The sequence below is a fragment of the Haliotis asinina genome, chromosome 4 (genome assembly GCF_037392515.1).
Source record: "Haliotis asinina isolate JCU_RB_2024 chromosome 4, JCU_Hal_asi_v2, whole genome shotgun sequence".
Lineage (NCBI taxonomy): Eukaryota > Metazoa > Mollusca > Gastropoda > Lepetellida > Haliotidae > Haliotis > Haliotis asinina.
The window spans coordinates 35,991,463-36,016,680 of NC_090283.1; the positions used below are offsets into that span (position 1 = coordinate 35,991,463).

General features: G+C 39.2%; 1 protein-coding gene across 1 annotated transcript in view; it reads left to right on the forward strand.

Moving 5' to 3' along the window:
* Positions 1-1,166: 1,166 nt before the first annotated feature.
* The window catches only part of LOC137280914 (retinal guanylyl cyclase 2-like), a 261,889-nt gene continuing 237,837 nt past the window's right edge, over positions 1,167-25,218 (forward strand). Inside the window, exons 1-2 of the mRNA XM_067812100.1 lie at positions 1,167-1,892; positions 13,173-13,805. Of these exons, the coding sequence (XP_067668201.1) occupies positions 1,196-1,892; positions 13,173-13,805 (1,330 nt within the window). The 5' untranslated portion in view covers positions 1,167-1,195. The remainder of the gene's footprint in view (positions 1,893-13,172; positions 13,806-25,218) is intronic.

Below are 25,218 nucleotides of genomic sequence, written 5' to 3' on the forward strand. Positions count from 1 at the left end.
AAATTTCAAGATTTGATAATAGACGGTTTTAGGCACGTAAAGATGTTTTTAAAAGTTTATATTTTTAAACATTGTATAGTACACACCTTTCGAGCTTTCAGTAATGGAACTGTGCAGTTCTGAAATAAAAGATGTTTCAGTATTTCTTCAACCTTTGAAACTAATCAGGATTAAGAACACATGCACGGATTGTCAGATATTTCACCTACTACGCAATTAATTTTCCACAGTAGTTTTGTCGAAGTTGTCATCGAAATTACTGGTGATACATATTTACATATTATTTGTCGTCACATTCCCAGAACATGTTGTTGATATGGTGTTTCATTTGCAAGGTAAATCAGTCGCAATATCATTTTTAAGGCGCTGATATCTTGAGGTGGAAATGCATACATGGTATGTGATTCCTTTTTACCACACGGTGTGAAATGTAACACCTGCACATAGTATTTGAGCAGTAAGTTCAGTAAATGTGTATGTCATTATATATGTGTCGAGTTCGATCTGTTCGAAAACTAGACTAGTATGTATCATTCATGAGAAGATACAATATAGATATTTGTCGAGCAAAAAAGTGCTTGTAATGGCAATTAGCGCCTCCGAACAGAAAGCACTTTCATCTTGTCAATATTGAGTGAGGCGATGGTGTACGACATATGTCAACTGTCCCAGGGTCGGCTGGTGTGCGATTTGACGTTCTGCCTCAGAATCATTGCATCCCGCTGTCTACCGCGGGAATGAACAGAGAGGCGAATGCTGCTTGATAACTGTGAAAGCAGATCGATTTTCACAGATGCGATGTGCCATTTTTTTATATTTCATCCTATTGATTGAGTGTAGACAAGGGTTAGCACGTGGTATCTAATTCAGATAGTGCGTTTTAAGCAACTGCTATTGGTTAGCGAAAAATCGATGAAGGCTCATGAGGCATCGGTGGCAGCGAATATAGCAGGAAGAAGAGATAAACATGAATCTGCCAGAGAAGTAGCATGGGAATATGTCATGTGGTGAACACACGTTCAATTTTCAGCCTCAGAAAGAAGCTCACTTGCAGCTATATGGATGATAGTTTCAACATCCACACATAACGATCAATCACCATTGCTGTAGTTCAAGAGTTTAACAACTGAATCCATGACTGGTTCAACACAGCCAAGGTTGTGTGGATAGGTTCTTGTCCCAATCCCTGTTTCCAATGTCTCGTGAAACGCAGACTGAGAAATCTGCTCTACTGGCATTCAGGGATCAGCTGTGCCAAAATAGAATACTTGGTGTATTATTGTGCATTGTCATATATGGTTCTGTGGTGGGAGTCGCGGTGGAGCCATCCGGCTTCAACATCGGGATAATTTGGACAAATGGCTGTGATGCAACTTTCATCGAAAAATTCAATTCATCGGTTACGGCAGTTGTGTTCGATGTCCAAAAGCAGATCCTTGGAAATGGAATAGATTTGACCTTCACGTCCTATATGTTTTGTACGGAGCAAAATGCTTTGACTCACATGGGTGATACATTTAACTCAACAACCACACATGCTCTGATTGGAATTGCCTCCTATGGCCTCCACAAGTCTTTGTTAACGTTTTCTGATGTGTATAAAAAATCCTATGTTGCTCCAGATTTCTTTATTCCAACACCCTTTAGTAGCTATGCGTTTTCGATGGCGAACGATTTCCGCCAGACATCTTTAGTAATGGTGGATATTCTAGATTACTTCCAGTGGGAAACAGTGGCCATAGTCGTCTCCGAGATGGAGTACTGGCAGGATCTGGCAACGGAAATGTTTATACAACTCAATATGAATAACTTTGACGCAAAAAAGAAGTTTGCAATATCTTCTGACACAAATATGGAGTCAGTTGTGGACATGATCACCGACAATGACAAGGGTAAGTTGATTTAAGATATTGTGCATCTCTCTGTTGGGTGATTGTGTTTACTATATTGACTGGGCGTCGATGTGACAGACTGTTCGTGGTGCAGACGATTACCTAGATGTATTTCAATGCTCTACTAAGTTCAGTCAACATTTTCCTCTGCACTATTACTCTGACTTAACAAACGCTTTAAGATTTCTTTCAGTCTGTCTGTGGTAGATACTCGCAATATAGGACAACATGCGTAACACATTTTGACGTTGGTTACCATTCAGTTCTGTTCTTGCAATGACATACTACAAATACAATTACATGCAATAAAATACATCGTTTAACCAGTCCAAATATATTGTTGAGTGGAAGAGAACTTAGTAAATTAGCGTTGAGCTGAAGGCTTTATATCCTGGGCAATTATCACTTGTATTTCATCTAGTTAGGTATGATCACTGAACTGGATGTGAGTGTAATCTGCTGTAACAAAAACAAAACATTTATACATGGACAAACTGTATCGCAAAACTCCACAGTTTAAATAGCAGCAATATGTTATCATTAACCATAGCTAAGGAATTTATCAAAACCTCTATCTTACTAACAATAGGGATACAGGGATCCTCAAAACGTTACAAATGGTAAAATGTAGTGTATTCAGATAAGAAAATGAGGCCAGAAAATGACTCATTTTGTAGTGGTGATAACTATGACGTTAACAAGTGCAGTCGCTTTCAACATCCTGGCGTACGATCCTCCAGAAATTACATGTTTATCAATAACAGATTACAATGTGAATGTACGGTTTAACCCCCGACAGCTGCAATAACATTTCTGACCCTAGAGCTGAATGACAGAAGGACGTTCAATTTGACGTTGAGGTATTGCGTTCCATTTTTAATTTGATTTGATTTGGATTCGCTTGTTCCAAAATAGAGATTATGTATTGTCTCTGGAATATTCATGCTCTGTGTGATTCTGATCTTGTTTTCTGGCCGTCGCGGGCCAAGGCTGAGTGACTATGTTTTTGACGTGTGGACTCCTCAAAGCCACGTACACTATTTGGTACAGCAGTGTTGTCATTTAAAGACTAGCCTTGTGTTCAGGGACGGGTCATCAAAATATGGTGCAACAACCCTGTCTAGAATGCCAGTTTACAGTCATGTGAAATTTCACGAACAAAGGAAATCCTCAAATTCCAGTGACGTTCGGGTTGATTTCAATGCAGTCGTGCGGTTTTGTGCTTTGTGAAAACGAATGGACCTCTAACAGGTTATCTGACTCCTAACAGTGGTCGTATCAGACGATTTCGGGGCTGTTGCGTTGGACAAGCGACGACGTGGAAACCACATTTAACGCATCATTTGGCATTAATGCAGTCTTGCTATTTTGTGTCAGCTGAGGATGACCCATATTCACTTATCAACAATGAAATCAACTGAGTTTTCAAGATATCGCACTGTAAGAACAGTTTAAAGAAATTTAAGATTTGGTTAATGACGGTACACGTACTGCACGTGATGCATACCTGTAATCGTAGCACGTGCATATCTAAACTAAATATATGGAGTACTCAAAGAGTCAAAATTATCATACAAGCAAACATTGTTATGATATTGATATAAATTGCTAACCTGGGCATCATATTCATGGTTGTTGCCATATATATTCCATATATATATGCAGATGTCCATATTTCATTATATATGTCATTCGCAGGCAACATGTCCTTACTGCAGATAGCGATTTATGTTGTGATTTTAAACTTTGTGTGGTTGTGATTTTATTTGTCTTCTCTGCTGAGATGTGTCAAACTTTGGCTGAGAGTTACCCGTATGCCTATTCATAGGAATACACGTAATAATGTCGATCGCCATACACGGATTTGGTTACGTTTGGGTGTTTCATGGTGTTGGCAGTGTTGAAGTATTTTTCAGAGTTTAAGCAACGTATTACTGATATTTCAACACAGGAATGGAAATCTAGTTTGCAGTGCAGTAGCAGATGTGGCTCTTATGCTTTTTTGAAATTGAACTTACAACCGGAAGTGTATTTAACACACGATGACTGTTCTTTCTATCGTTGCGACTTGACGAAAGTGGGAATTGGCATAATGAGAAAACTTCGACTGTGTAAAATGTGTAACTTAGCCAGTATTGAAGATGAATTTCATTTTGTTATGGTATGTCCAGCTTATGAAAGCTTACGATCTAAATAGATACCGTTTGTCGGTACATCCTATGATATATTAACTGAATGGCCTCTAGTGATACAAACATTATTATAACGCTGCAACTTTATGTTCATTATGCACCACGTCTGGGATGTCAAATGTTGTAACATGCAAATTTCAACATGTTGGTTATATCATCTGTATATTGGTGCTGTTATAATGTAATAAGAGCACTACAGCCGCGGGAAGTGTGTAAGTTAGTTCATATGTTATGAATGTCCTGTGTATAAAAGCCTAAGATCTCAAACGATACCGTCTGCCTGCACATCCCATGATATACACTGATGATCATCAACCGGACACAAACGTTATTACTAAGCTACAACATCATGTTTCCTACGCACAACGTGTGATATATCCACATTTATAACAGTCCCCCCTGCTGCTATCTCATCTGTACGGAACTCCGCTCAACAAGGAATTGAATTGAATATTAAGCTGGCATAGGGATGGACATAATCGAACTAGTACGTATTCACCATGGTTTGATACGCAGATCGTGGATGTCGCTTGTAGTCACCTGATTATATCATTTGAGCTTTCAACACATACTGATGATAATAGCATTTCGTACTAAGTATGCGATATTATTGAAAATATCTCGCCTGCTACTTCTGCACATTAGCCTACGATGAATGATAACTACCGTTTATACACCAGGCGTTGGCTTTGATTCATCAGCACACTCGTTAATCAATGCGTAATCCTAAGGACCATTATTCAGGTCATACTCAAGTGATGTCTTCCATAACTGGCTATATTTGCTGTTACACGCATCTAGAAAACCAGGGGAAATTGAAAATCAATCAAATCTGTCAGCTAGGAATGTTGATGATGATTAAAGGACACATGAGAAGAGAATCCCAATGGTATAAATGAGTAAACTTGGAAGTATGACAGACATTACACCACACTGAATATCACACAGATGAGAACTCTTAGCCAAGAGTCGTTTCATGATAACGTACAGAAGATCTCAGCTCCACAGATGCGGGCGGACATGCGATATTGCCTGCTCACTATGAAATTAGATATCATTCATCATGACTATAAGACATACTAGCGCACGCACGCACGCGCAGGGAAGATATTTTAAATTCACGGAGAGACGGAATTTCACTTTTAGGCTGGATTTTAAGACAAAAGCACATTAATCAGTAAAGTAGACTTACGCGTTACATTAGCTGTGACAATAAGTATCAGCATATCAAAATGCTTATCAATAGAAATCTAATCATGTTTAATTATCACTGTTTTTGCTACATTTCTATAAACTGCACTGTATGTATGTATGTATGTATGTATGTATGTATGTATGTATGTATGTATGTATGTATGTATGTATGTATGTATGTATGTATGTATGTCCTGTATGTTCGAATAGGCGTAAACATCTGGTTGTCTGAAACAGTAGTCTGGATGTGTTACATCATACAGTTTCTCGTATGTGCCTACAACTATACAACCGTTTGCTAATTATGAATTAAGTGCAAACAAAAAGTATTAAAAGGAGCATACAGACACAAAATAGAAGAAATGCTCTTTCTTGTGTTTCTTTATATGTTTGGTAAATGTGCTCCACCAATTAATTTTTCTGGTAGATACTTTGAACACTAGGTGGATAAAGACGTGAAGGTTGGTAACACACAAGTTAGTATGCTACCTTTTCGTGTCAGTTCAAAGACACTGTTTCTATTTCTCGGTCAGCGGTACCTAATTCAAAATTGAAGTGCGTTTTACAACAGAAACTAAGTCGCTCACAGCGACGAATACATTGCTGAGAGCTTGCTAATCTAGTAAATCACTGCCGCCATCCATAATAGGGTACAGCTCTTTTCTGCACGTCATGCCAGTAATTGACTCCGTTCCAGCCCACCTGCCGGGCCTACTTTTACATCCAATTTACTTTGTCCAGCCTGTGGCTGCACGACTTCTAATGCACTTCCAAGTCCAGTTATAGTAAAATACGAATCGATAAAAGGACCGAACATCTAACGAGCATGGTATCCAAGCATCGTCTTTAAATAGTAACTGGAATAACCTTTGTCAAAGTGGTTCTAGAACACAGTTATATAAGAAATAGATTGGAATACACAATAAATCACACAATATTCTTTCTCTTTGTATTGTTTAGCAATCTTGTTCCTGATACTTCCAGGCAGTGGAGGTAATTAGCAATTGTTTTGTAGTTCCGGATGCTTGGGATAGTTACATGCGTATAGTTACAGATATATGTGTTTTAAATATAATGCATTGAACTACGGTAATGCATTCATTTCACAAGATTTGTATCTGCCTCGGCAGGTTAACGTTAACTCAGAGCAAGTCCACTCGGCACACTTTCATTTATCGGAGTCAAAAGGAATGCGAGGAAAACAACAAGCAATATCGCAACATGCACGACAATCACTATGCCGTGAGAGAAAAAAATACATGACATGTCAGTCTTCAGCATTCAGGAACATCATTGCGTATACATAAAAAGTTTATAAAAAATAGTTATATAATTCGCGTTTTTGTAGTTTACAAACCTGCTGGTATATAATAATAAATTGATGTTGTAAATAAGAGACATATTATACCTGTTGGTTATTTTGAAACATGGAAACATAATACAAATTGTAAAACGTAAGAAATTGTCTCGAAGCTTAAATGTTTCCAGTTTAACTGTTTCTACAGTAGTGCCCTATTCAGTTTCAACGTCGCCTGCAAGAATGTCGTCTTCGCCGCTTCTGAACCGCTATTACTACTGTTGAGTCGCTATCACCACATATTAGTCGATGACCTCGGACTATTGATTCTAAGCCAGAGTATCAAGCATTTATGCCAAGCTTGGCCACCGTGAAAACTATCGAAGTTGTTCATTAAAGAACTATGTTTCTACTGGTTTACTTTATGGTTTCTACTAAAAGCTGTCTGTCTAGGTCGAATGACAAAATGACTTAGTCTCATTGCAGCATTTCCGGAAAATAATGTGATATCTGTTACTCATTGTTTCTTGAAGCACCTGTGGCCCATTTTCTCTCCCGCGTGCACATTCTATGAAACCAGACATTACTATAAATATATAATAATTATGTCAGTCGATTACGTTGTCCCATAAAATGGCTATAAACAAACGATCAGCTCAGACTTTTCTTGTATTTCTTTATGCAAACATATTGTTTCAAGAAAGTCTCTAATACATTGCCGTAACGTAAACCCTTAACTGCACGTAACAACATGAGTATTTACATCCCTTGTGGCATGTAGACAATCCTCATCAATACGCAATTTGAATAAGAGGGCAGTGACATGTCTTAAATATGTAAATAAGTTCCAAATCGTAATGTATGATATGCTGGATAAAAAATTTGAGTAAGAGTTGTATGCGCTCAAAAACATTCACAATATTAAAACAAAAAAAATCTCAAACAAGCAAACAACAACAAAACATACAGGTAGACATAACTACATTCAAATGAAGCCAGTAGTGTTCTATCCATCCGAGGTCAAGAATATTTCAACTCGTCACAGATGTTCTGAGTGGTTAACATTCCACTTAGTGGACATCATGATTATATGTTGTTGAGTGGTGAGCAAGGTTACAGATATAGACAACAAAGCTCATCATTACGTTACATGTTACATGTCAGCAAATAATCACGCAAGAATATTAGATTAATTGACAATTAGCACATTGTGCTATGTAAACAGCTTACGGGAATGCAATGGGTGACCAATGTTTATGACAGATCTCAGTGTACCCATCGCCAGTTATATAAGTGAATGTGTCTGGCACAGCTGAATGACATGTAGGAAGCCCATGCTCCATTCCTGAATCCAGTAAAACAGTCCTTGAACTACCAAGAATGAAATTATTCTACCGGCTATACTGGGATAGCAAATAAGTCGCAAACCAAGAAAGGCTTACAATACCCCTTGTATCACGTTTATAGGGGTATAGTAAACATAGCAGAGATGTCGGGAAGCGGTTCAAACCACGTTAGACGTCCATAACTGTAAATATGGCATTTAAGTAGCTCGTCTCTGTGACATGATCTAGGGATTTTGTTTATGTTGGAATGATACTCTAAAGACACGTGGCACGAAAACAAGTGATCCATTATGTGAGACGACGATCCTGGGCCCCCTTTAACAAAACTCTCGTACGCCTCTTTTCGAGTGGTACCCATCCACTTACTACCTATCCTCATCATAGTAATCGCTATTTCAAATAAACGTACTTTGAGGTACAAAAGAGTGAAGGCAATATGGACGTCCTTTTGGGAATCCTAAATTTAAGACAATACATGATCACGATAAAATCAAAGAAGCTTGATGAAGACTCTGACTTCCATTTTCACGGGAACAGACCGGTATACACATTTCGGGGTAGACACGTACCTGACCAGTTATGTTGATCGATTGTCAGATAGGGTGAGATTATATCGCCCCATGTAATATTTTAAGGGAAACAGTGTATTTCTGTATTGTAAGTGTCAGAACGGTCGTGTCTGTAAGTTAGTGATATGAATGGACAATCGTACCCAGTTTGATTTGACACAAGAGTAATAACCTATCTCATGAATGAAGCTTTGCGAGATTAAATTACAACTTTAAATCAATCAGAATCGATCGTGTTTCATTCCTTGCCAGTTAAGCTTATTTACACGCTAGAGTTAGGAACGCTCGCTTGGTAGGAAATAATCTGCATCGCCTCAATTAGACAGAAATATAAACCGGATTGGAGAAGGCTTTAGGAGGTGGTAATAGGATTTCAACCTTTTGTGCGCTAATTAGGAGTGATGGTGAGAGGAGGTCGCCCCTGTAACGAGCAAAGTCGGAGAAGCTGAGTGAAAGTTGATTACACTCTCCCAGAATTAAACCTATCATCCCTTCTCTTCTGTCAAAGTTGCCTGCGGACTGGCAGTTTATCGAGTGCTTGCATTCAGACAGTCTCTACAGAGCGAAAACGCCAGCAGGTAGACGCCAATTTTGCCATCGGCTGCAGGCAGTTGATGAGATGTATGAGATGAGACCTGACTACTTTTACGCCTTTATATGTATCACAAGGATTACACATATAACTGAAGTCCAGACTTTCATCCATTGCAGTTAATAACAATACTATTAAATACCACACTGAAACGGGGAAGAAAAGGGAGGGTCAATTTAGTTATCGGAGGAGTGGAACTTGGACCAGACATCCCACTGACTGACATCATAGAAGATCCATTTTTGCTGTTCACGAATAATGTCATTTTCCACTCCAAATCGTCAGTGTGAGGTTCCTCGTCAAAATGTAAACATCACATGTAGTTGTGTAATGAACACGCTGTTAGTGGATGCCCGGCGTTGGCACTGACACATTATCTTTAGCTACATGACTAGTCGGTCCATAACCGTGTTCGCCGTGGCTGAATTTTAACACCATAGTAGTTTGATTGTACGAATATAAAGCGTGCGTCGTGGAAATTGATATTTACACAAAATTCCGATCTTGTAATTTTTGACAAAACCAATGAAATTTTTCATACATGAGGAAATTAATAAGACGGGCATATGGATAACAACTTCCTTTTATTGTCTAACACGACGTTCCTGGTCTACTTCTTGCCCCTTCTTCATCTGAAGAAGTAGCCCAAAAGCTGCTATCCATATACTCGTCTTATTATATTCACCACCTAACTGCCTCTCAAGAATCTCATAAGGAAAATAATTACGCAACACCTAATTCAATGACCTATTATTCTAGGAAGAAAACAGAGCAATTTCCTTAGTGATGTATTATTAGCAATGTACATCTTGCTGTGAAGCATGATGTTTCTAGGGATATTCAATGCACTGGCAAAAGAGCACAGTGCACGATAGGTGCCATACCCGAACAGTGTCGATAACATCTGATAACAGGTCACATTCTCGTCCTTCAATCTGGATAGGATATTCAGTACCATAATTGTCATGACACATCGTCAAGCAGGAATGTCCCTCAGACAAATTGGACATCAAAGTTAGGCGCAAAAAGACTCTTGAAAAGAAAACACAGGGCTATCAGTGACCTTCCAAGAAACCGTAAGATAACAATAAGAAAGGACAGAGCACTGTTCAGACTTGTGAGGTGCCATTCATGGGATTCAAGTACATAGTTAAAGCAACAGTTGTTACCAGGGAGAGCCATCTCTGCCATCAGCAGGATAGAAGACCCATCGTAAAAATGTCTCCTACTCGCAAAACACCACAACTTGCCTGGTGTAAACAATGAGTTCATTTAAACATTGCGTCATGGCGGCGGGTTCACTTTTCCGATGAGAGTCCTTTCTGATATCACACGTGCATGGGACAAAGGATCGCAGCTATGATATCCCTCCTCTCGCCACAATACTCGAATTTATGCCAGGCGTCACCGATCGCGTGCTGTCACCCGGAGCTTGCAATTAAATGATCTCTCTCTCGCTCTCTCTCTTAAGATTCTAGATAGATGTGTGTGTGTGTGTCTAATGTGTGCACACAATATACATACATATACCCTATATATAGAGAGAGACATAGATATATATGTAATGCATGCGATATATACTACCATGACAGACTTACGACTTAACAGTTTCCAGATAAGGTTAATGTGACTATCATATAGCCATGCACAAGTGTCAGATCTGGCATACAGCCAGAACTGGCACACTGACACTTGTGTCTGAGTAATTAAATGGCAATTGACATAAAGACAAATCTGTAGTCACCATAGACCGAATGCATTAATACAGGAGTGACAAATCATATCATACTGAACAGATGACTACACATTTCAAAATGGGTTTATAAGTACAATTTATAATGTGTACTAGTTTACTTTCATAAGGATTTAGCATTGTTAAGTAACTTGCATTGCCATTCATTCCATCATTGACTTGCAAGAACAAAATATACTGTTCTTATGAAATACAAGCATCGACATTATTTGACAGACAAACACAAACATGGATTTTACACACATATAATATCTTAATTTGGTAACTAGAAGCGCCCTTTTTAGAGAACATGTCTCCACCATGCACAGCAGTCCCCACTCACTGTTACATTTCTATAGTTCTACCATGGACTTGTACTTCTATGTAGGCAGATAGCCCTTGTGTCATACCTAAATAGCCACCAATATTCATTTAAATCCATCCATGACGTATTGACATTTTAATCGCGTTCTCCATTTAGTTAACATTTCGATTATTTGTTTAAGTAGCTTTGTGTACATGTACCTTAACATACACTCTTCAAAGAGAGAAATGCAAAGAAAAAAGTGAAAATGAAGATCGAATGTTTGTACCCAAACTTCAAGTAAAACACATTTAAAGGGTTGAATATTGTTGTTGGTATGGCGCAGAAGGACGTGCGTCAGCGAATGCAATCATAAACGATTTTGAATGGTTTTATCGATCATAATGGTCATGATGGGCTTGACTGCTATGGAACACAACCACAAGCCGCAATTAGAAGACTCAAACGCATCTTGCAATTTCATAAAAGGCCTTGCAAATACTGAATGCAAATGTGACGCCTCTACATTGCCAACGGAAATATTGACATTGGACGATTACAAAGAATCAAAAAATGTCGTGGCAAGGACCTTCCTCTTTCGTGAAACCGTGGCTCCAAGCCAGAAGATGTATCAGCGACAGTTCTGAGAGACCTATTTGAAATCTTAGCTTTAACCACTTTGATAGGACATGTACTCTTAAAAAAATAGGGGATAATGAACTTTCAATTTGTATAGGAAGTGTAAATGGGGTCCCATTCTTGATTTTCACGACTTTTCAAGAAGAAGGTCGAGAAATCACTCAGAACATTAATTTTGAGACTCATCTTGAATCACACATTTGTTAGTGTTTGTTTCTAGTCGTTTGTTTTAAAATGAAAATCGTATACATGCAAATTGCTTGCCATACACCAATCATCTTTCAAAAGCGAGTACATTCCAATCAGAAAGATGGTTGTAAGAAAGTACTAATGGTGATGCACTTTCAAAACATTCAATAATATCATATCAACATTGATTGACTCACAAGAGTTCTTTTAGGTCTCCGGGTAATGCAGAGTTTTCTGGCCAAAAGGGCTTTTCCCCGGTTAAGAGTTCAGGTTACAGTGATGTTAGAACAGGTTCAAATTCTAGTGGCAAGCAGTCACATGCTTTTCAGTCTAAGCCTAAGACAACCAGTGGTTCTGATCCTGTTTGTGTGTATTGTAAGAAGCCAGGTCATTTGGTGTCTGCATTTTACAAGCTCCAGTTTAAAAATCAGGCTACAGGTTCCCATATGCTTTTGTGTCCATCGCACCTAAGCCTTTCTTTCCAGGTGGTTCTGAGGAGAGTTTTGTCGGTGAGATTAAGTCTCCAGATTCTGTAGTTCGGAAGGAGGTTTTGCCCTTTGTGTATAAGGGTTCTGTGTCACTTATGGGAGATAATTCTACCCCACGGCACGTTATTATCTTGAGGGATACTGGGGCTTTTCAGTCTCTTATTTTGAAGGATATTTTGCCTTTTTTGCTGATGAGTCTTCAGGTAACTCAAATCGGACAATGTTACATTACCCATGTGACGGACGGTATCGAATAATAATAATGCGTTTTGTCTTTTTTTAAGTGTGAAAGTGTGGATTCAGAAGTGGATTATTTGGGTACCTGGGTCAAAGTGGTTAATACGAATGGGGTGAGTGTGCTTAGTTTTACGCGGCACTCAGCAATATTCCAGCTGTATGGCGGTGGTCTGTAAATAATCGAGACTGCACCAATCAAGTGATCAACAGCATGCACATCGATCTGCGCAATTGGGAACCGATGACATGTGTTCCACTAAGTCACTAAGCCTGACCATCCCGTCGCCTCTTACTACAAGCATGAATTGCTGAAGACCTATTCTACCCCGGATCTTCACGGGTCTAATACGGATGAATAATTGATGAAACACCAAAGTAGAGAACAGAATTGTATTTTCCTTGCTAAACTGTAACTTGCAAATAACATATCTGGGAAGGCATACCCAAATTAGAGTGGCATGGTGTAAATAGGATGTTAAGTTAATGATTTTTTCTTTTCAGTGGTGGTTTTGTGCTTAAACATAGAAGATCAAGAGCGCTTCCTGACGACAGCAGCCCGGATGAGACGAAGCACCAAGCATGCCTTTTTCACATTTACCTCTTCTTTCAATGTCGAGTTCGGTAGTTTTCTTACCTTCACAGTAAATGAGATAAGAAATAGAAGCTTCTACTATGAAGAAATAAACATTTTAGAAAACGTGTTTGTAGTGTCAGCAGAACTGCCTTTAAATTCTTCCACAACGATGGTGGATTTCGCAGATCCAGTAGAAAGTATTTTGCAATCTCTAATAAGCGCCCTCGTTCTCCTTGGTCATATGGTCAAACAATATCTTGATGCCAAAGACAAACTTTCCCCAAGGCCTTTCCAAATTCTGTCTCGTGTGAAAAATGTGACCTTTGAGGCAAATGGACGTCAAGTGATTGTGGATCAAGATGGTCGAACACTCTACAACTATCTGATGTATGATCTTAACATTGACGACGGCACATTTTCCCCCAAACTCTTCATGACTGCTACAAGCGCATCGACGTGGTCACTTGCGTACAATGATACCTTAAACTGGCCAAATGGTATCATTATTTTGCCGGACCAATGTTTTAAAAAGGATATATCATGCAGACTTCAACAATCTGGTAAGTCGTTCGTGTGACAATATTATAACGGTAGTATGTCATGTGTACATATATATACATACATACACACACACACACACACACACACACACACACACACACACATATATATATATATATATATATATGTGTGTGTGTGTGTGTGTGTGTGTGTGTGTGTGTGTGTGTGTGTGTGTGTGTGTGTGTGCGTGCGTGCGTGTGTGTGTTTTTTAGCATTGACATATATAGTGTGGCTTTAGTTATCAAATACATGTCCAAGCGACCTTAGGGCACTAAAATGCCATCCATGATATTGGTATATCCGTCAGTACCTTGCGCAAAATAAATGACAAAAGTAAATGTGTTCCCGCGAGGGTAAGTTCAAAAGCCCAGGGAAAGTGCGTGCTCATACCAAAGGGAAAACTGAATTTGATTTTGAATATGTTTGACATTTTTGCCCATTTTTTTCCACTTATTATATCATGATTAATAAACATATCGAAAACCTTACCCGGAAGCTTAGTACATGGCTATAGATAATTCGTGCATTTCACCAAGCAAACGAAGGTAATTTTCCAACTTCTCCCTAAAGCCATTACATTAGGAGTGTCAGTGCGTGCACCACAAAGTGTTTACATGCAACCCGTTGACTCCCCTCTAATTGTTGTTGCTCCCATCTATTGAGAATGGAAGGTTTAATTTTTAATATAAGAAATTCTAAAGAATGTTATGATTTGGACATTTCCCCATGTTCAAATAAATTTCAAACCTTTCATTAATGTCCCTTTTCCCATTTGACAAAAAATATTACAATGTTTTGTAAAATTTGAGGAAAGGGTCATCAATAGTACTTACAATTTGAAACAGCTGTTAGGACTTCATTACGATCCTACCATTTTCACATATCTGAAAATTCCAAATTTGTTTTTATTTCCAGAAGGGTAACTTGGACAAAAACGTTGAACAAAACAAGCATATTCAGTTGCTCTGACCACTTACTTACTCAAATACCCGTGAAGGTCCCGTGGTAGAATAGGCCTTCAGCAACCCATGCTTGCCATAAAAAGCGACTCAGCTTGTAAGAGGCGACTAACGGGATCGGGTGGTCAGGCTGGCTGACTTGGTTGACACATGTCATCGGTTCCCAATTACGCAGATCGATGCTCATGTTGTTGATCACTGGATTGTCTGGTCCAGACTCGATTATTTACAGACCGCCACCATATAGCTGGAATATTGCTGAGTGCGGCGTAAAACTAAACTCACTCACTCACTACTTACTCAAAAAGAAATACCAATAATTATCAACAAACATCAGTTCATGCAAGTCGGGGAATAGTTGTGTTCCGTTATATATCAAGGATTTCATGAGCCAACGATTAATAAAAGAGTAAATAGACTGAACTTAAATGCAAACACGTATTTTCGTCTAAAACGACAATAAAATGCTCGGTAAAACCAGCATACACATACTGTAACAGACAAATCATATTCAACAAGTTAACGGGTAGACATTTTGGGAGAACATGCATGAGTTTATGTCTAGCTACCTTTTGTTAATTGTTAACTTGGCCCTGAGCACAATTTTAGCTACATGATGGTTGTGTGTAAATAATCGCGTCTGCTCCAGACGTTCATTTGTAACCAGCTTCATGAGTGTCAATTTAGAGCAGTTGGGATAAGAAGGCTTATGCCTGACCACCCGATTCCTTTTGGCCACGACAAACAAGGGTTAATTCTTGTTTTAATTCTAAACCGGATTTCTATGTACAAATCAACTGACTTTATGAAGGTTACAAAGGCAACGTAGAATCTACCTATACGTTTGTATAAATGTGTTTGTCTGCAAGTAGTAAGTGTGGACATTTCCTTTGTTGCATATCCTAGAGAATATGTATTGCCCATGTGTATACTATGCACTTTTGTGTACTATTTCAAGTTATACTCCTGATTTACAAGGATCATTCTAGCTGTGATACTGTGCCTTTGCATCCACATAGCCTGTGGAATAAATCATCTTAAACATATCGTGCCTTTGAAAGACATAAACAAGGTACATGGTCATTTGAACATTTCCGGTTTCAACATTTACTGCCCTTTAATGATTATATACCTGTCAGCATTTCAAGTTCTGTAATCGTTCACTCTGGCTCATGATACATATATGTTAATCGACACTGTGTAAAAACGCATTTAGTACAAAGCTGGAACTTGAAACAATTTCTTTAAATGATTTCACTAAATATCTGCATTAATGAGTATTTATTTGACCATCCCTGTTCCAAATTCTGTATAGATGAAAGAGGTATCGACACCCCCCACATGTTTCATAGAATCAGTATATTACCTTAAACCATAGCCATGGACCCAGTGTAACTTACTATCAAGATGAATTAACCCTCACTAAGTGGCATAACTAAGTGGCATATCTAAACCCAGGTATGTGGTGTATTCAGAGAAGCAATGGCACACACAAAATTGACAACAGTTGTAGTGCTAATAAATGTGGTTGTACGACCAGGCTCGTACAAACCTACCTCAACAACGTGAACATCAACGCATTGCCTTAGCCAGCACAAACTCCGGATATGAATCCGAAAGAGCACCTCTGGGATCATCCTGATAGACAGCTGAGACAACGACAACCTCCAACAGCAAATCTACAGCAACACTAACATGGTCTCTTGGATCTGTGTCGTCTTGCATAGAGAGACTTGTTTTGGCATGTATCGATTCATGGGGTCGTCACACACAATACTGGAGGCTTGGACAAGTCAATAATATGACTTCAAACACACAAGTTTTCATTTTGATCCCACGTCTCTTGTGCTTGATTCCGTGAACAGGGTAATATCGAACATTGACGATTCTGTTTCATGCCTGGTAAATAGTTACGTGTTGTAAAACAAGGATTCTATCACACATGTCCCTGTGTCTTTTTATGAGACCCAACATCAGGTCACAGGTTTCTTATATATACACAGATATGGCCCACATATTCACAAGGTAAACTAAATCATACTCAGAAATGAGTCTATTACGTTTATATGATCCAGTGTGGATCTTTTGAGCAAAGGTCTAAATGTTACTTGTCCTGATGTTACTGGATGTTGGGGATTCCTTTGGGCGCACAGTGCCTTATGCCCCATTGCAGTCTGTGAGATAAATACTCAAGCGCCAATCCCATTAACCCCTCCACAACAGCTCTTATTTTGATGCGGCCACGATGGTGGACAATAACCTGTCGCCTGCTTTGCCTAAGACACAACACAATGGCATATTTATGCAATGCTCTACGCGCATCATTATCTTGTTCTATTGTTTGATTTTCGTAATGGAAACCCGCCTATGGTTTCCAGTGTTTTCGCCACTTCATCTGCGACTAGGTATAGTCTTATTTCCGTGTGCATATATACCCTTTTATGAAATGATATTTAATTGGTCCTCCGACAATCGTTGAAGAGTTTACTTTAAGCTGATGAAGGGCATATGCTTGGATACATGAATGTACTCCAGTACAACGAGAGGAGCTAGAAAAAGCATGACCCCGTCGAGACGTGGTGATGACGCTTCGTGCTTTATATGTATACACACACACACACATACACACACACACACACACACACACACACACACATACTCTCTCTCTCTCTCTCTCTCTCTCTCTATGTATATGTATATATACACACACACATACATATATACAACGTTTATAATGAAGGTGACCATGTCAGCGTAAATTTACCCCACATTTCCTTCAGGTCATCTCCAAGATATACTTCAATAGTATGAGTAGATTTCATTATGTATACAATTTAATATATTGCGTATAGTGAGTGTTTCCAACCTTTGAGCTGTTCAATGCCACCGCACAGGGTAGGGGAGGTATATATCATATGCGTGTTGTAAGAAAAATGTTTTTACACAGTTCTGGAAGGATTTGTGAGAGCTTGCCCCTTTAAATTCAAATGGTAGGTTGTTCCACAAGGTCGGTGGCAATTTTGGAGAAGACACGATCAGCAAGTTTAGTGGATGTTTAGAGAACCGAGAGACTGTACATATTTGAGATCAGAAATATCGTCCTGGTGTATACATCTGGATCAGATCCTTTAGGTAGAGAGGGGAGTTATCTTTGAGCCGAGCAGCATATGTCAGTGAAAGAACACCACCCTTTGCTGGAATTGGGAGCAATGTAGCTGTTTTAGAACGCGTGTGATATGTTCCTGGGGCTTGGCCTTTGTATCCTTGCGAGCTGCCTTGATCTGGATCCTCTGCAGATGGGATATGGAACTAGATCCCGCCAACAATGTATTTCAATAATCTTGAGGTCACGCAGGCATGGATGAGGAATCTGCTGATTTCAAGGTAAAGATACTTTCTTATTATGCCAATGCTTGCTGTTCTGGAAATATTTAGGCATGGCTCTCAAGAGAAAGATTTTGATATTTAATAATGATGTCCAAGTTTTCACTTGCTTCGCTGTGGAAACATATTGTCCTCCTGCGTCAATGATTACACGATGCCATTTAGAAAGTGGTCAAATGCAACATATGTCATATTTGGGATTTCACTTTCTTAGTAAAGTACAAATTCTAGTACTTTTTTCGGTTGAGTCCCATCCGGGATTCGAACCCGCACCCTCAGAGTCAGGCACCTAATCGCCAGCACACAAAGTCAGCCGCCTAGCCCGCTCAGCCACCGCGACTTCGTGGAGTCCCGGATGGGACTCAACCGAAAAAAGTACTAGAATTTGTACTTTACTAAGAAAGTGAAATCCCAAATATGACATATGTTGCTCCTGCGTCAATGATAAAATTATCCAGTGTGTGAATCTGTTGTTTGGTGCCATTAACGATGGATTCTGTTTTGTGGCTATTAAATTTTAGTTGGTTAGCTGTCATCCACTTTTGGATCATTCCTTTTTTTAATCATTTTTTAACCAGTTTACATTGGGTACCAGATGGGTGACTAGCATATTACCTGACTGATCTGGTAATGTTGCATGTATAGAATAACACCACCCAGTAGAACTCCATTATTTCTTATTTCTGTGACACAGCCATCCTCATCCATGACGAGATAGAGGTATATCAGGACCAGATTAATAATCCAGCACAGATGAGATTTCACGATGACTTCTCGTCGCATATACACATTGATTCGTAAGTACTGAACGGAAAAGGTGTTTCCCTCGAGACTGGCTTGAGTGAGTTTGGGATGGTTCATTTTCTATGTATAGGTTATGTAATAGTTTTCAATTGCTTTTCTGATAATGCCTCAGACGTAGACGTCAAGCCCGTAAAATATTATGCTATCAAGTAGGAAAACCCTACCTATCGATTTGAGGGAATCCACGTTCACAATGGCTCTCTGCAGGCTGGTGTAGGAATTCACGTTCACCCGCACAGAAATGGAGCACACTTGGTATTGTTTGTTGCAAGATGGAAGGACATTCTCTTTTGAGTGATACGAAAGTGCAAATACGTTCAGTCATCCTCAGTAAAGGGATGGGTTGAGACACACAGAGACAGTCGAGGATACCATCACCAAAACCGGTGGATACTAGGACGTAACCAGACATGTAAGACATGTTGCAATACACCCAGTCGGAAGTCAAATACGTGGGACTGTACGTGGATCTGAGAGACATGCGACGGAGGGTGAACAGAGTGGCGGGATACAACAATGAAATCATCATCGTGACTGGCGATCAAGAGTTAGGCGTCAACCCCGATCTCACCATCCGGAAGTCCTACGATGACAGCAGCAGCAGCTTCATCCCCAGCACATGCAAACAGTGCCATGTCGATCGTAACACAGCACTAGTGGTCAGTGGGATCTCACTAGGTTTGTGTCTCATTTAGTTAAAAATTCCGTAGCAGCAATGTACGCCAGACTGACTGGGGTGACAACGAAAGCCTAGAGATTATGAGTGAGTGAGTGAGTGTGTGAAAGGGTTAATATTTAAAGTCAGGTCGGCAATATTACAGTCATATCGTGACGAGAACGACCAATTACAAAAATACAAATACACCAACAGCACATGTGTTGTAAAAACCTGTCAACGAAGGACAGTAACACTAACTAGAATATCAAAGAGTAAAGCGTAAAACTAGTGATTAGACCTAAAACAATGTATCTATAGAGGACAATACAATATAAAAATGAGCTATAGGTTGCCAACAACTGAAGGTAGATCACCACAGTAAGGACCATGATGACTTAGAGTACATTTGCTTCCTGCATGGACCCTAGCTGGATTTACATCATCCCTTCAGCTGTTAGCAATTTAGACAAATCTAGCCACACAGTAAAAGAACACTTATTCTACGATTAAAAACCTGGAAAACTTAAATTTACTCAAATGTTTTGGGACTTACGTACTCTGTGAGGAGGACAATTATTTTACAGTACTTCAACCCCCTTTGACGGTACAGCCACTAACGATTTGAGTTACTTCCAATTATACAATATTTATCTATTGAATATTCAGTTAACAAATCTAATTCCTTTAAAAATGAAATAATTATATCGCTAAAAAGATCCTTCATAGTTCGTGATTTAAAATTTGATCCTTTGTGATGGAATACTCAACACAGTCAAGCAGGATATGCTTGACTGTGGTTCTTTCATCACAAGGGATACCAAACGGATGATCCTCACCATTAAGCAAATATTTATGTGTATATCTTGTGTGGCCAATACGACATCGTCGTAAAATAACCTCTTCAAACCTGGACTGACAACCCAAGTAGGTGTAACCAATATACGAGTTTATTTCATGTAATTTATTTATACCTACCTGGGTGTCCCACTTCTTCTGCATCAGATCACGGATGTAAGCTCTAATGCTAGCTTTGTACTCAGAATAAGGAATACGAAGTGGTGTCACAGATTTGTTGAGTGCTGCTTTAGCAGCAAGATCGGCCATTGTGTTACCAGAAATTCCAACGTGACTGGGTAACCAACAAAAGGCGATGTCGTATTGGCCTGTGACAAGATCATTATACAATACAATAATTTCTATTCAAAGTGGATGTTTACAAGAAATGTTTTTAATTGCCTGAAGACAAGAAAGATAGTCCGAATAGACTCTATATGCTGTTTTTGTTTAGGGTGTCTTTGAATATATTTAAGCGCCGTTACTATGACGTTTTCTTCTGCGGTGAAAATAAAGCTGCTAGTCTAGAAGATATTGTTCTGGATCCAATGACCGTGGCACAAACTACTGCGCCACCGTCCTTGGATCCGTCTGTAAATAGGGATTTGTAATTGTTATATTTGTTTTTTAATTGTCATTAGTTTCTGATTTTTTAAATGTAGTTAACGTTAAGTCAACTTGTGGCCTAACCAACTGCCAAGAAGGAGAAGAAAGGGGATGGGAAGGAGCTATATTATCCAGCTCAATGCCGGCAACAGTAATGAAAGGCTTAATTCTCCGCCCAAGAGGGTGGACAAGAGATGATTTCTTGTTATATAAATCTTCATAAGAAGAATTAAAGACAGTGAAATACAGGATTAGACTCGTTAAAATATAACTTTGTAATATATCGTAAGGATAATTTTATACAGCGTTGGGTAAGAGATGGTTCGTCTGCCTCAACGTAGAGACTGTCGATAGGAGGACCTGTAGAGACTGTTCTGATGGACAGAATCTAATAGTTTCAGGTTGCTTTTGCAGGCTCCATCATACACGATGGAACCATAGTCACGTTTTGAGCGGACAAGTGATCTATATAAGTGGAGGAGGGTAGCTTGATCACCTCCCCACTTTGAATTAGAAAAGACGTTTAATAAATCCAGCGCCTCCTGGCATTTGATTTTTAGGTACTTGATATTGGGGACAAAAAATAAATGTGAGTCGAAAATCAGACCCAAGAACTTTGCTTCTTTAAGGACTTTGATGAGAGTGCTATTTAAAAACAAGCCCGGGTTTTTAAGGGGTTTGTATTTTGTACAGAAATGTATACAACTGGTTTCCGATTTAGAAGAAAATTTAAAGCCGTTTTCTAGACACCATTTGTTTATTTTGTTTAAGCACAATAGCAGTTGCCGTTCAATAGTATGCATATTTTTACCACGACAAGAAATATTAAAATCATCCACAAAAAGTGACCCATTGATTGAATCATTTAGAACCTGGGATAAGCTGTTCATCTTGATACTAAAGAGTGTTACAGACAAAATACTGCCTTGTGGAACACCCTGATCCTGATTATAATGGTCAGACAGGGTTGAACCCACTCGGACTTGAAATTTCCTGTCTCAAAAAGTGTGAGGTAAAATGAGGTAAACGACCTCTCAAACCGAAATCATGTAAATCCTTTAAAATGGCATACTTCCAAGTAGTATCATATGCTTTCTCCAGATCGAAGAAAATTGATACAACGTGTTGTTTATTTACAATAGCATTCTTACCAAAAGATTCTAATCGTACTAAATGATCAATAGTACTTCAGTATTTTTTCGGAAACCACATTGAATATCTGTGATAAGATTATTCGTTTCCAAATACCAGACTAATCTATTGTTTACCATTCGTTTCATGGTTTTACAAACGCAACTGGTTAACAATATAGGACGGTAATTTGAGGAATCTGTATCATCCCGGCCAGGCTTTGGTATGGGGATTACTATGGCATTGTGCCACGATTGAGGAAAGTTTCCTGATATCTAGATATGGTCAAATATTTCCAAAAGTGTCAAAAGACATGTCTCAGGCAAATGTTTCAGTAACTGGTAATGAATGTTGTCATTACCAGCTGCAGTCTTTAAGATGTTTAACAGAGGATTTGGAACCTTTACCTTCTATTCTTTGGACCATATTCCACACCTTAGACATGGGTGTGCGCGAATTTGTGTTGGAAACATATTTCCTCCAAGACTGGCGCTTGTTTTGTGTATAAGTTCGTCGTGCCTTGGCACTCGTAATTTTAACATTATTTAAGTTGTGAACGGTAGGATGTCTGAGAAAGTATTTTTCTGCTTTCTTCCTACACCTTCTTGCTTGTTTACATTCATTGTTGAACCATGGTTTACGAAGGTGAGGAATTGCAGAGGACTTAGGAATTGATTGGTCAGCGATTTCATTTAACTCAGCTGAAAACAACTCTACCGGACCTGATACATTCATAAAGTTTTCCGGTGTTAATTGTTCCATACACCGCATTTCATATAAAGTCCAAATGACCTTATTAAAATTTCACCGTGATAAAGGGGGATCATCATCCGGTTTGATAGCTTTTAAGACAGTTGGGAAGTGGTAACTTCCGCAAAGGTCATCATGAACAGACCAGTCAAATGCGTTGTAAACATTCGAATCAGCGAGGGACAGATCAAGTGCAGAATAGGTTCCTGATCCAGGATGTAAATAGGTGTTTGATTCGTCATTAAAAACACACAAGCTATTATCAGATATAAAATCCTCAATAATCTGACCTTTATGGTTTGTGCTTGTACTTCCCCATAGAGGGTTATGTCCGTTCAAATCGGCCATGATGATACAGTGCTTTGGCATCTGATCACAGAGATTTTGGAGATCAGTTTGTAGGGGAACAGATGAAGGTGGAATGTACAAAGAGCACAGAGTAAACGCAGTGTGCAGGCTGAGGCGAATAGCTACGGCTTGGAGATTGGTATTCAAATGAACATCGCTGTGAATGATGCTACGTCTAACTAATATAGTTCAACATCCAGTCGCTTTATCCCCTGGAGGAGAAAAAGAGTGATAACAAGTATACTGCTTTAAATCAAACGTATCAGTGTGTTTGAGATGCGTCTATTGGAGACATAGTGCTGACGGTTTAAAGTCTTGTACTAACAGCTGTACTTCATGAAAGTTATGCTTAAGTCCTCTGCAATTCCATTGTACTAGATTAGCTGAATGGCTCAAGGAGTGATAAGTATCTAAGGAGCAGTAACGGGAGACACTGCTCTAACTTTCTTTTTGCGTGAGTGACCATTTGAATGGCCACCAGCCCTCACACGGGTGGATACTTCAGTATCCATATCTTCGAGCAATCCATATTTGTTATGAAATTGCACTGTATCTTTTAGTGCTTTTGGCAATCTGTCAGACTGAATCTGTTTTTTCTTTGTATCCACTTTGGTAGATTTGGACGATTTGATTTGATTTGAGTCTGTCTGTGTAGAAGATGTTCCTTTTTGTTTTGGTGATGGATCTGTGACCGGTTTGGAACTTACAGTATTTTGTAATTGATCTGAAAGGGATTTGGGATGGTCGGAATGTACTCAGGAAAGATCTGTCTGACAGGGTATAGACACCGTGACTTTTCTAGCTATTGAAGCGTATGATGGACTTTCTGAAAGAGGTGCAAGAACTCTGGCTGGTGTTCTGGCATCAGTGTAACTGAGTCGTTTTTTCACTTTTTAATCTCTGCACAGTGCCCTCATATTTCCATAGAGGACAGTCTGTAGAAGATGCCATATGGTCTCCTTTGCAATTTAAACACTTGATGGTGTTGGTACATGTTTTCCCATCATGGTCAGGTTCTCCGCATCTAAAGCAAGCTAGCTTGTTCCTACAAGAATTTTGCCCATGGCCGAACTTCTGACAGTTAAAACAACGAGTAGGGCATGGGATAAAGAGATCTATAGTCATGGAGAAACATCCAACCTTAATAGAAGGTGGCAGAAGGTGTCGAAAGTCAAAAGATATGTATTGGACGGGAATACACGGTCATCTTTAAGGTATGTGAATCTTTTTGCCTCGATGACACCTTGACTTCTGAGCTGAGAGACAATGTCTTCAACAGATATGTCAGCGAGACTTCGGTCTCTGTTACAGATTAGTCCTTTGGAAAAGTTAAGTGTCTTGTGTGCTGAACATGTACTTGGAATGTCAGCTAGTTTGTTTAACATCATGAGATTAATGGCCTGTGACTTCCTGACACATTCAACCAGAAGACGCCCCAGACCGTAACATTTAACTCATCAGCTTTACCTTGTATGCCTTTTTCTAACAGAAATGGGGAATAGGAAGCAAGGGTTCGTTCACCCAACACAAGAAAGCGTGGCCACGTATCCCTTTCAGAATATAACAATTTCGTTACAACGTCATCTTCTTCAGAGTCAAGCTCAGAACCAGATAGTGAAAGTTGCTGTTTTTTTTGGGTTTTTTATTTTGCTTACTCATAATGAATAGTAGAATGATTCATCAAATCTGTTCCCTGCCCACCATGGAGCGCCTACAGGGGCGATGTCATGCGTAAGCGGAGTTCCAGCAAACTGACTCCAAAGGGTTACAGAAATGATATACTCCAGTTATTCCAAAGGATCAACCAGATTGGCCCATGAGCCACTGCCTTCTGGGAATAAGCTCTAGGCAAGAACATAAAACAATTTCATGAACGTTCTGAGTATTCAGAATGAAGGTACCGAGTCAACATCTAGCAAAATTACCAACCACAGGGCT